The sequence below is a fragment of the Oryzias latipes genome, chromosome 20 (assembly GCF_002234675.1).
Source record: "Oryzias latipes chromosome 20, ASM223467v1".
NCBI lineage: Eukaryota > Metazoa > Chordata > Actinopteri > Beloniformes > Adrianichthyidae > Oryzias > Oryzias latipes.
The window spans coordinates 4,272,258-4,286,173 of record NC_019878.2 but is presented as its reverse complement, the minus strand read 5'-3'; the positions used below and the strand labels follow the sequence as shown (position 1 = coordinate 4,286,173).

At 42.7% G+C, this 13,916-nt stretch overlaps 1 protein-coding gene across 1 annotated transcript; it reads left to right on the top strand.

Moving 5' to 3' along the window:
- The first annotated feature begins 2,348 nt into the window (after nt 1-2,348).
- Nucleotides 2,349-7,307, top strand: LOC110014201. The gene is made up of 9 exons (XM_023950426.1): nt 2,349-2,802; nt 2,892-2,969; nt 3,043-3,120; nt 3,356-3,860; nt 3,961-4,285; nt 4,365-5,166; nt 5,284-5,909; nt 5,989-6,494; nt 6,572-7,307. The coding sequence occupies exons 1-9, from the start codon at nt 2,349-2,351 to the stop codon at nt 7,305-7,307; spliced, it is 4,110 nt and encodes a 1,369-aa protein (XP_023806194.1).
- The last annotated feature ends 6,609 nt before the right edge of the window (nt 7,308-13,916 follow it).

The following is a 13,916-nucleotide window of genomic DNA, read 5'->3' as shown; positions in this document are numbered from 1 at the left end:
AAAAACCAAGTAATGTGTTTTATGAATGGTTTAATTTTAAGGTGTACATTAGTAACACTAGTCAACAACTGAAGTTATTTGGAGAATGAAGGTGTCGATCCCCCCTACCTCTCACATGCGAAGCGAGCGCTCTACCATTTGAGCTAATTCCCCTTCCGTTAGATGTTTTTACTGTGCCAAGCTTTAATTTCAAGAGGGATCAACGAATTGCCATTGTGTTTTTGCGGAACCCACTGAATACTATTTTTGGACATCAACATCTGAAAGCCACTTAAAAATGGGATACCTCAAGAAGATCTTAGTGATTAACAACTGAAAGACTGCAGATTTCTTGCAGCTGAATAGTGCTTAGTAAGCACTTAGCAATGGTGATTGTTTAAAAACCATGTAATGTGTTTGATGAATGGTTTAATTTTAAGGTGTGCATTAGTTACACTAGTCAACAAGTGAAGATAATGGAGAATGAGGGCGTCGATCCCCCTACCTCTCACTTGCGCCTGCTGGAGCGCAGATTTTGAGCCAAAGTTGATCTAAGTTAGTTCAAAGTTAGTACATCCCTGCCTCACTACAGCCAATCACGTAAGGTAAATCCAAAGTAAGTTCACACTACAGCCAATGACGTTCCTCTCTAGCTCATACTTGACCAATCATCCGTGCGCGTTAGCTTGCTGTGAGCGGCTGTGAGCGGATGTTTAAATAGCCGTGCTCCAAGTAGTGATTCGTCACTTTTACTGTTCCCTCCTGTGGGTTGTTCGTTTATAGCTGGCATTTTTCTTGGATTTAATCTGCGACCTTTTGTTCGACCACGTTTTTGTGCTCTTGTTCATGCTTGATCGCTCATCGACCGCTCAGACAGATCAACCGCCATTTTCACGTCTTCGAGTTCGTAACAACACAGGTAAACTGGTTTCATTCTTTATTTATTTATTGATTGTCCACCTTCGGTATGATTATGATAGTCTGTAGTTTTTTTATTTAATCCGCGACCTTTTGTTCCATCCCGTTTCTGTGCTTGTGTTTACGTTTGATCGGCCAGCGGCCGCCATCTTTTCACGTCTTCGTAATAACAGGTAAAGCGGTTTGCTAGCGATCAGACATTGATTGTTCACCTTCGATACGTATTTGTTAGAAAAGGGGAAATATCGATAGTCGGCAGTCCCTTTTTCCCCCCATTACGTTAAACTTTTAATTGTGATCGATGCTGCACAAACAAATCAAATGATGCTACAGATCTGATCAGATACGTTAAACATCGCCATAATCATTTATATTGCTTTGAAAGTGTAAATCCTCCAATATGGTTTAAGGGGGATGTTTTTCTAACAACAACAGTTATAACAACGCTCATAATAAAGTAATAAAATGTGTGGAGATGTCAGTTAACTCTGGATGAATGAGTTGTAAATATTCGGTGAAACTGTAGTTTCAAAAGTACAGTGAGCAGCCATCAAGAGTTTTAGCCCTTACTGTAGGAGAACTGGACTGAAGGACCCCCCCCCCCTCGCTGGCTCCAAGAAGCCAAAATACCATATGGAGAAAAAACCTGTTACTCAGTCATTCTATTGGTCAGATAACAATTCTGTCTCTGATACCTCTTTATTGGCATCTCCTTATTATTCTAATTTGTTCATGTTTTTTATGGACTGACAGTGTCTGGCTCTTTCTCTCCAACATAGCGGCGTTCATCTCACCCAGAAAATGGGGACTGTATTAACGTTGTTTGGTTGGTTTTCTATTGAGGGTGGGGTCGAGGTTTCTCCTGGGGAAGGGGGTCCCCCACACACACTCACTCACTCACTCACTCACTCACTCACTCACTCACTCACTCACTCACTCACTCACTGTCTGTCTGTCTGTCTGTCTGCCATGGGTTATGGCAGTGTTTATTACCCCATGATTATTGTTTACATATAGCTTGTTAAATTATTGTCACACCCTTAAAATGCAAATTGTTAATGGCTATATTTTCATTGCAGAAAATGTATGCTTATCCTGTTTTCCGTCGCCAATCTGCAACATCAACCCGTCTCCTTCTGGCACCTTCAGCCGAGGCAAAGCGCCTTGAAAATGTGGAGACTGGACGTGCGAAACCAAAGGCGGAGGTGCTTAAAGAGGCCCGGACGTTTGTCAGCACAAACGGAGGTGACCCCAGTGACCAGTTTTTGGTATTGGCTCACTGCAGACTACAGTTTGGTAAATACCAAGGCCAACGATTTAGATGGCTCCTGGAAAACTCTCTGGGCTATGCTGTGTATTTAATGCTTAGCATCTCTGACGAGGCAGCACATACATCACCGTTGTCAGAAAACAAGCAACTCTTCCTTCAGTACACTTCTCAAATTAGAGAGATGGGAGAAGAAGGTGAAAAGTACAAGAGAAAGCAGGAAATGCAAGCAGAAGCCCGAGCAACTGGAGACCAGGGCTACTTGATGGTTGAGTTTGGCGACTTCCAGGGCCGGTCCATGAAGGAGGTTTATGAGGACGGGAGCAAGGAGGCCCAAGCCCTTATCAAGTATCTGGTGACAGCACATGCCAGGCCCAACACCAACATGGCAATTTTCAAGGCATACGTCATAAAAAGACGGGCATCATCTCGTGCTACTGCCCCTCCTGCTGCACCTTCGCTTGCCACTGCAACTCCATCCTTCAGTGCAACTACACCCACCCGTGCCACTACCCCTTCTGCCACCCAGATCCGAACCGGCATCCAGCAGACTGCTGCTGTGAAGGCACTCTTAGGACTTGGCAAAAATATCCCTACTTCCCAGCTCGTCAAAAAACTCACATCACCAGCTAAGCACCGTGAGTATACATGCATATTTATTTGTTCTCAGAGCAATTCCACATGCATTTAACAATATGGTAAAAGTGTCCAATTGCTCTTTTTTAAGATCCTGTACTGCCTCCTCCAAGAGGAGGAGGAGAACCTCCAGCCAAAAATTTGGCCCAAAGGCAGCTTTTTACTGCTGGTAATTAAGCTCTATTTTACATAAGTTTGTCTTTATGTGTTTCTTAGAGTAATATGTTTATACTTTCTTCTAGACACTTCCATTCCTCCTGCTAAGGAGGCTGATGACGAGGAGCTGCTTCTTGCTGCAGCACAATGTGAAGCACAGCTAAGTGCAGGTGTGTTATATTAACCAGACAGTAACCTTAGGAGACTGTTTTTTTTAATCAAAGACACTTTTAGAAGCATTATAAAAAAGCATTTTTTTGCTTGCAAAAAAGCCTAATTTTGAGCCTCATTTCTTTAATCTTTACCATTTGATCCTCTTTCTGTTCTCCACTGTCATTTGTGTCATTTATGCTATAGCAGCTGGAAGAGTCATTCTTCTGTTTGTTCCTGTTCCCTCAGAGGCCTGTCCTGGTCCCTCTCCATCTGTGGCAGCAGCAAAGTCAGCGCTGGAGCTTCCAGTCCACTGGAAAGAACAACTGCCACGCTTCCAGCACGAGTGGATTGCAAAGACGCTTTTCAAAGCCAACCCACGAACCGGCAAGGCAGAACTTGTGTCGCAGCTAAAGCTTTGGTGGCATCCTCCCCAGCCCGCTCTGGTTCACACTCAGCCTCCCGCCTCACCAGACCTCTTCTTCTGCCGGCCCCTGTTCCTGTGGATGCCACAAAAAATGTGGTCATTTCTTTTTGTCTGCGGTCGTCCACAATGTGGTCAGCACAGACTTACGGCGGCTGGAATTTACAGGACTGTTCGTAAAGTCCTGGACATTGATGGGTGGTATGACCTCGCCACGGAGTATCTGGAATGTAAACGCTGCAAGAGAAAATACCCATCCTGGTCAGAGGACATTTTGGGGCAGATGGACATGGGTCATCGCAGCCATTTCCCAGCTCTGCTGACATACAGGTGGGACATATTGACGCATGTTCATAATGAGCTGACTTTGTGTTTTCATTTTTGCCTAACCTAAGGTTTGCATGCCTATCCTATGCTGTTGTTTCCTTAGGTACTCATGTGACAAGCGGGTGCTGAGAATGATGAGGGAGAGGACACTGGGCAACAGCGTGACACAACTTTATAAAAAGTTACTGGAACAGCACAGTGAGGCATGGACACAGCGCGTCCTACAGTACCTCACAGCGTGTGAACCGTTCACAAGGGCCTCTCTTCAGCGACCAGTGTTTGCTGAGCCCCCCCCCATGCCGGCCTTGCCTAAGCCTAAGTGGCTGTTAGCTGTTTATGCAAGGGATGTTCTGGGGCGGATCAACGAAGTGAAGGCCAAAATCACATCTGTGTTTGGATGTGTTTTGAAGATGGACTCCACAAAAAAGGTACTTTTTCAAAACTTTTTTAAACAGATATTAATATGCTTACATAAATAATAAACAGTTTTTACTTTTTTGTCAATAGGTCACAAAGAAGCTTGCGGGGGCTGCTTCAGGAACAGCTGCCTGGTGCACAAATGTCGGCAATGAACATGGCCAGGTTCTGGTCTCTGTTCTGACAGCCGCTGAAGGACATGGACTGGACGCCATGGCGGCTGGCCTGATGAGGCGCTACAGGGAGGCAGGAGAGGCACCCCCAAAAGTGATGTACGTGGACAGAGACTGCTGCAGCAGACACGGCCGGTCTCTGGTGAAGACCCTGTTTTCAGAGTGGGATGAGCTTGAGGTGCGCCTGGACATCTGGCATTTCATGCGGCGATTCGCTGCAGGTGTCACGACAGAGGCTCATCCGCTCTACGGGATCTTCATGGCACGTCTGTCTGCGTGCATTTTTGAGTGGGATCCAGAAGATGTGGCTGCTCTTCGCTGCGCCAAGGAGGCTGAGCTGGCAGCAAAGAAAAGTGGCCATGTTTCCAGAAGGACGGTCAGTGCTCAGATTAGTCGCAGGGAGTTGGCACTCCACTGTCGGAGGAGGACCAGGGGAGTGGAGGAGACTGCAGCATTATTAGGAGCACTCATCCATCAGTTCGACAGTGCAGATGGGAAGGACACCCTTGGAGTTCCACTGTTGGACCACGAACGCATCCAACAGATTTGGAAGGAACAGCAAAACCACCTGCTGTGCATCCAAGACCCCGAGAACTTCCCACTCTACATGAAGACGGGCACACTAAAGAAAGGCGGCGTGGAGCTGTCTTGCTACAGGTGTGCCCGTGGGTCGACCTCCTTGGAGTCCTTCCACCTCCACCTGAACCGTTTTATACCAGGTAATGTGCACTGAACATCTGGGTTCCTAACCTTTCTGTAAACATTTCTAACATTTGCTTTCATGTGGTTCACATCTTGTAAACAGAGACTTATCAAACCCTGTTTGTTTCACTCAGGAACCAGTGCCAGTGACGCGCATTTCCAGGCATATCTCCTTGAGGGCTTGATGCGCTGGAATGATGACCGGATGGAGGATGCTGTCAAAGGAAATTCCTCCTTCCGGTTATTCGAAACTTCAATGAGAGAGGCTGTGGACCAACTCAGCCAAGCAGTGCTAGGGAAGCCCTGGGATGAGCGTTATCGCCCTCCTGGAGCATATACGGGTAAGAAATATATACATTTGTTATTTTGCGATTTATCTATTTATCCTAATGTCACGACAGCGTTTATAGCTTTTCTTTTTATTGTTGTAGGTGAATTGCTGGGAATAGAATACCTGTACAGCCAGACTGGCAAAACATTTACTGCCATGCTTCAGACCCCTGAAGAGGAGGACAGGCTGCTGGAGGGAATCGATGACCAGGACTTCCAAGACGAGGGGTTTGGGGAAGACAACATGGAGGACATCACTGTTCCAGTGTTGGATGACCCCCCTCTTGATGTCGTTGCCAGCCCCTTATCTTCACCTCAGCCTCAACTCTCAGTATCACCAGGTGGACCTGAATCTTCTGCTCATCGTCTTTCCTCTGTGGTGGTGTCACAGCCAACTGAGAGTGAAAGCAGCCCTTCAGACGAGGCAGAGGTGAGACGTTTTAAAGGACCATCCTTTCATTTTAGTCTCATCTGGTTCAGCATTTCTAACATTCATTTGCATTTATTAGTCTGCTGTTGTAGGACCCGACGGCATAGCTGGGTGGGACAAAGTCCAGGATCTGGCCTCTTACTTAGTGGGACTCCGTGAGGCTCCTTACCTCACTGACCCACAAGTTACAGAGGCCATTCGACTATGGACAGCTCTCCTGGACGTGGACAAAAAGCGGGTCAACTACCAGCCTCGACACCAGCCTCAGCTTTCACACGGCCGCTTTAAGGCACCTAAACGCTCCGGGGTGACACCAGGAGTGGAAAGCGTGAAAAGGTGTCTCATTGGACATCCTGGGGGTCCAGCTCAGTGGCCAAGCACCAGCCGCTTGGTTGAGGCTATTTGCATTAAGCTTAGCCGTTTGCACAAGACGCCCACCAAGAAGGCTGGAGTTAGCACCCCAAGGTGGTCCAAAATCCTCACGGATTACCACCATATCCGGGATTTAGTGCTGAGCAGTCGCAGGCTGATGGAGGAAACAATGATCCAGCTGTTTGAGCTCAATCAGAGGACACTCATTCAGTGGTGAGCACAGCGCCTTATTTTATTCTATTTCAATGACTTTTTCAAAACATTATCATAATACCGTTGATTCATTTCAGGTTTCAGCGGCGGGAGAAAAACCAAGAAAGGAGTGTCCTCGCCCAGGGATTGACACCCCCCGAGCCAGTTGCTGTAGCTGCAAGCGACCTTCCTGCTCCAAGGCAAAAAATGGATGAGGCACCATCCACATCTGGGCCCAAATTCAAATTCATTCTTCCTCTAAATAGAGCAGGACAGGCTCCTATTCTGAGACCAGGTCGCAGGCCTGCTGCTGCTACTGCTACTGCTACTGCTTCTTCCTCTTCCTCTGCTGCTACTGACAGTATGATGTGCCCCATCACACCTGCCACCAGTGTAACTGCTTTTATTCCACCTGTGTCAGCACCTGGATTATTGTTGGGGACCATAATTCCTTTCCCAGTTATGGCTGTGCCCACTGCTTATCGATTTCCTGGAGCAACAACAAGCAGTGCAGGCTTCGTTCCACCTGCGACTGCCCCAGCTGTCCCTACTGTCCCTGTGTCACGCTCCACACAGAAGAACAGGCAAAGACGGGCCTTGGAGGAAGAAAGCGGCATCCACAAAAGAAAATACATACGAGGAGTGAACTATAATACGTGTAGCAAATGTGGACAGCCCAAAACAAAAGAATACGGGCATAGTCGCTACAAAAATGCCACATTTTGCTCGCGGGCGTCAAATGGACGATCATTGGATGACTGGTTGGCAGAACAGCGCCAACAGCACAAAGGCAGATCACCACCTCCTCCTCCTCCTCCTCCTCCTCTTTCATAGGTACTCTTCAGTAATACTATCGTAATGTAGATAGTAAATTATTGTTGTATGTACATTCTTTAGTTATTTTAAATTTTATTTTTTATTATTTTTTAGTTATTTTCTAATATTTACTTTTTGTCAATGTGATTCATGTTAGTTTTCTGTGTCTTCATTTTAATAAAACATTTTACATTTGAAGTATCATTTGTCTGGTCAATTAAAGCTACAAATAAGCTTTCACATTCCCAGAATTTGTCCCCTCCACACCCCACTCAAGAAAAAAAGAAGAAAAGATTTTTTTTTAAATCTGTTATGTTTAATAATGTAAACATCTCAAAGTCTTTTTTTTTTTGGAAAATAATACAATTCGAAAGCTGTAAATAGGTTTTGTGACACGTCACAGACAACTTGTGTAAACAAAGTAATAAAATACATAAATAATATGTAATTATCATATGTATTATACAGTTATAGATAATTATACAGCCGCAAAAAGGTCCTGCACACAAGTGTCAACACAAAGAAACATTCATTTATTGTCAAAATAAGCAAGTTAACATGCTTTTTTGCATTAATATCCATGGCATGATAGTTATTATCGATAAATAACTTGTGAAAACTGCACAAGACATGAGCTTGCATATTTATCAATGAAGAAAGATTCATGATAACGTGACTGAGCGTCTGACCATTCGCGTTTTACGTTTCAAATACGTCATCCGAAAGACGGCGACGAACAGCGTCCTTGGATACCTGAGCGGACGGACAGACCTTCGGTTCGAGTCCAGCTTTGGGAGAGAGTCTCGTTTCACATATTACTGAAAACAATCCACAATATGTAGACGTATATCCAGAGTCTTTCAGCGTGAAAACCGCGCCGCAGATTTCCGGTTTGCGCGTGCTTTTGCCTCGTGCGCGAGCGGGAAGATCAGCCCCCCGCCTTTGCGCAGCGAGCGCTCTACCATTTGAGCTAATTCCCCTTCCGTTAGATGTTTTTACTGTGCCAAGCTTTAATTTCACTTTGTGTAATGAATTGACAAATCTTCCTAACATGGTTGCATATCCAAACACTGTCTTTATAGTTTTTCTCTGCAAAATCTCAACATGTTCCAATGGTGGACAACCATAAGATACTATTTTGGTTTCCACAGTTGACACGCTAATGCTAGAATGGTTGGCAAGGCCCTATTTACAAAGGTAAAATAAAAACCTGGGGCTTCTACATGAATCAAAAAATTTAAAAGGTGACTCATTACCTATGTACGTAGTTGTGCTGAATGAAAAGAGACTGACCAGCAAATCTTTCTGATGTCCATTTTCCCTGATGGTAATTTTGCATGCATCTTTTTACCTGAGGTTATACACTCCTTGTGAGCAAAAACTTAGACTCATCAAGAGGGATCAACGAGTTGCCATTGTGTTTTTGCGGAACCCACTGAATACTATTCTTGGACATCAACATCTGAAAGCCACTAAAAAATGGGATACGTCAAGAAGATTTTAGTGATAAACAAGTAAAAGACTGCAGATTTCTTGCAGCTGTATAGTCCTTAGTAAGCAGATAGCAATGGTGATTGTTTAAAAACCACGTAATGTGTTTGATGAATGGTTTAATTTTAAGGTGTGCATTAGTTACACTAGTCAACAACTGAAGATAATGGAGAATGAGGGCATCGATCCCCCTACCTCTCACATGCTAAGCGAGCGCTCTACCATTTGAGCTAATTCCCCTTCCGTTAGATGTTTTTACTGTGCCAAGCTTTAATTTCACTTTGTGTAATGAATTGACAAATCTTCCTAACGTGGTTGCATATCCAAACACTGTCTTTATAGTTTTTCTCTGCAAAATCTCAACATGTTCCAATGGTGGACAACCATAAGATACTATTTTGGTTTCCACAGTTGACACGCTAATGCTAGAATGGTTGGCAAGGCCCTATATACAAAGGTAAAATAAAAACCTGGGGCTTCTACATGAATCAAAAAATCTAAAAGGTGACTCATTACCTATGTCCGTAGTTGTGCTGAGTAAAAAGAGACTGACCAGCAAATCTTTCTGATGTCCATTTTCCCTGATGGTAATTTTGCATGCATCTTTTTACCTGAGTTATACACTCCTTGTCAGCAAAAACTTAGACCCATCAAGAGGGATCAACGAGTTGCCATTGTGTTTTTGCGGAACCCACTGAATACTATTCTTGGACATCAACATCTGAAAGCCACTAAAAAATGGGATACCTCAAGAAGATTTTTAGTGATTAACAACTGAAAGACTGCAGATTTCTTGCAGCTGGATAGTCCTTAGTAAGCAGATAGCAATGGTGATTGTTTAAAAACCATGTAATGTGTTTCATGAATGGTTTAATTTTAAGGTGTGCATTAGTTACACTAGTCAACAACTGAAGATAATGGAGAATGAGGGCATCGATCCCCCTACCTCTCACATGCTAAGCGAGCGCTCTACCATTTGAGCTAATTCCCCTTCCGTTAGATGTTTTTACTGTGCCAAGCTTTAATTTCACTTTGTGAAATGAATTGACAAATCTTCCTAACGTGGTTGCATATCCAAACACTGTCTTTATAGTTTTTCTCTGCAAAATCTCAACATGTTCCAATGGTGGACAACCATAAGATACTATTTTGGTTTCCACAGTTTACAAGCTAATGCTAGAATGGTTGGCAAGGCCCTATTTACAAAGGTAAAATAAAAACCTGGGGCTTCTACATGAATCAAAAAATCTAAAAGGTGACTCATTACCTATGTACGTAGTTGTGCTGAGTAAAAAGAGACTGACCAGCAAATCTTTCTGATGTCCATTTTCCCTGATGGTAATTTTGCATGCATCTTTTTACCTGAGGTTATACACTCCTTGTGAGCAAAAACTTACACTCATCAAGAGGGATCAACGAGTTGCCATTGTGTTTTTGCGGAACCCACTGAATACTATTCTTGGACATCAACATCTGAAAGCCACTAAAAAATGGGATACCTCAAGAAGATTTTAGTGATAAACAAGTAAAAGACTGCAGATTTCTTGCAGCTGTATAGTCCTTAGTAAGCAGATAGCAATGGTGATTGTTTAAAAACCACGTAATGTGTTTGATGAATGGTTTAATTTTAAGGTGTGCATTAGTTACACTAGTCAACAACTGAAGATAATGGAGAATGAGGGCGTCGATCCCCCTACCTCTCACATGCTAAGCGAGCGCTCTACCATTTGAGCTAATTCCCCTTCCATTAGATGTTTTTACTGTGCCAAGCTTTAATTTCACTTTGTGTAATGAATTGACAAATCTTCCTAACATGGTTGCATATCCAAACACTGTCTTTATAGTTTTTCTCTGCAAAATCTCAACATGTTCCAATGGTGGACAACCATAAGATACTATTTTGGTTTCCACAGTTGACACGCTAATGCTAGAATGGTTGGCAAGGCCCTATTTACAAAGGTAAAATAAAAACCTGGGGCTTCTACATGAATCAAAGAATTTAAAAGGTGACTCATTACCTATGTACGTAGTTGTGCTGAATGAAAAGAGACTGACCAGCAAATCTTTCTGATGTCCATTTTCCCTGATGGTAATTTTGCATGCATCTTTTTACCTGAGGTTATATACTCCTTGTGAGCAAAAACTTAGACTCATCAAGAGGGATCAACGAGTTGCCATTGTGTTTTTGCGGAACCCACTGAATACTATTCTTGGACATCAACATCTGAAAGCCACTAAAAAATGGGATACCTCAAGAAGATCTTACTGATTAACAAATGAAAGACTGCAGAGCACTTGCAGCTGTATAGTCCTTAGTAAGCACTTAGCAATGGTGATTGTTTAAAAACCGAAGTAATGTGTTTGTGAAGGTTTAATTTTAAGGTGTACATTAGACACTAGTCAACAACTGAAGTTATTGGAGAATGAGGGGTCGATCCCCCTACCTCTCACATGCGAAGCGAGCGCTCTACCATTTGAGCTTATTCCCCTTCCGTTAGATGTTTTTACTGTGCCAAGCTTTAATTTCACTTTGTGTAATGAATTGACAAATCTTCCTAACGTGGTTGCATATCCAAACACTGTCTTTATAGTTTTTCTCTGCAGAATCTCAACATGTTCCAATGGTGGACAACCATAAGATACTATTTTGGTTTCCACAGTTGACACGCTAATGCTAGAATGGTTGGCAAGGCCCTATATACAAAGGTAAAATTAAAACCTGGGGCTTCTACATGAATCAAAAAATCTAAAAGGTGACTCATTACCTATGTCCGTAGTTGTGCTGAGTAAAAAGAGACTGACCAGCAAATCTTTCTGATGTCCATTTTCCCTGATGGTAATTTTGCATGCATCTTTTTACCTGAGGTTATACACTCCTTGTGAGCAAAAACTTAGACCCATCAAGAGGGATCAACGAGTTGCCATTGTGTTGTTGCGGAACCCACTGAATACTATTTTTGGACATCAACATCTGAAAGCCACTAAAAAATGGGATACCTCAAGAAGATCTTAGTGATTAACAACTGAAAGACTGCAGATTTCTTGCAGCTGAATAGTGCTTAGTAAGCACTTAGCAATGGTGATTGTTTAAAAACCACGTAATGTGTTTGATGAATGGTTTAATTTTAAGGTGTACATTAGTTACACTAGTCAACAACTGAAGATAATGGAGAATGAGGGCATCGATCCCCCTACCTCTCACATGCTAAGCGAGCGCTCTACCATTTGAGCTAATTCCCCTTCCGTTAGATGTTTTTACTGTGCCAAGCTTTAATTTCACTTTGTGAAATGAATTGACAAATCTTCCTAACGTGGTTGCATATCCAAACACTGTCTTTATAGTTTTTCTCTGCAAAATCTCAACATGTTCCAATGGTGGACAACCATAAGATACTATTTTGGTTTCCACAGTTGACACGCTAATGCTAGAATGGTTGGCAAGGCCCTATTTACAAAGGTAAAATAAAAACCTGGGGCTTCTACATGAATCAAAAATTTAAAAGGTGACTCATTACCTATGTACGTAGTTGTGCTGAATGAAAAGAGACTGACCAGCAAATCTTTCTGATGTCCATTTTCCCTGATGGTAATTTTGCATGCATCTTTTTACCTGAGGCTATACACTCCTTGTGAGCAAAAACTTACACTCATCAAGAGGGATCAACGAGTTGCCATTGTGTTTTTGCGGAACCCACTGAATACTATTCTTGGACATCAACATCTGAAAGCCACTAAAAAATGGGATACGTCAAGAAGATTTTAGTGATAAACAAGTAAAAGATTGCAGATTTCTTGCAGCCGTATAGTCCTTAGTAAGCAGATAGCAATGGTGATTGTTTAAAAACCACGTGATGTGCTTGATGAATGGTTTAATTTTAAGGTGTGCATTAGTTACACTAGTCAACAACTGAAGATAATGGAGAATGAGGGCATCGATCCCCCTACCTCTCACATGCGAAGCGAGCGCTCTACCATTTGAGCTAATTCCCCTTCCGTTAGATGTTTTTACTGTGCCAAGCTTTAATTTCACTTTGTGTAATGAATTGACAAATCTTCCTAACGTGGTTGCATATCCAAACACTGTCTTTATAGTTTTTCTCTGCAAAATCTCAACATGTTCCAATGGTGGACAACCATAAGATACTATTTTGGTTTCCACAGTTGACACGCTAATGCTAGAATGGTTGGCAAGGCCCTATATACAAAGGTAAAATAAAAACCTGGGGCTTCTACATGAATCAAAAAATCTAAAAGGTGACTCATTACCTATGTCCGTAGTTGTGCTGAGTAAAAAGAGACTGACCAGCAAATCTTTCTGATGTCCATTTTCCCTGATGGTAATTTTGCATGCATCTTTTTACCTGAGGCTATACACTCCTTGTGAGCAAAAACTTACACTCATCAAGAGGGATCAACGAGTTGCCATTGTGTTTTTGCGGAACCCACTGAATACTATTCTTGGACATCAACATCTGAAAGCCACTAAAAAATGGGATACGTCAAGAAGATTTTAGTGATAAACAAGTAAAAGATTGCAGATTTCTTGCAGCCGTATAGTCCTTAGTAAGCAGATAGCAATGGTGATTGTTTAAAAACCACGTGATGTGTTTGATGAATGGTTTAATTTTAAGGTGTGCATTAGTTACACTAGTCAACAACTGAAGATAATGGAGAATGAGGGCATCGATCCCCCTACCTCTCACATGCGAAGCGAGCGCTCTACCATTTGAGCTAATTCCCCTTCCGTTAGATGTTTTTACTGTGCCAAGCTTTAATTTCACTTTGTGTAATGAATTGACAAATCTTCCTAACGTGGTTGCATATCCAAACACTGTCTTTATAGTTTTTCTCTGCAAAATCTCAACATGTTCCAATGGTGGACAACCATAAGATACTATTTTGGTTTCCACAGTTGACACGCTAATGCTAGAATGGTTGGCAAGGCCCTATATACAAAGGTAAAATAAAAACCTGGGGCTTCTACATGAATCAAAAAATCTAAAAGGTGACTCATTACCTATGTCCGTAGTTGTGCTGAGTAAAAAGAGACTGACCAGCAAATCTTTCTGATGTCCATTTTCCCTGATGGTAATTTTGCATGCATCTTTTTACATGAGGTTATACACTCCTTATGAG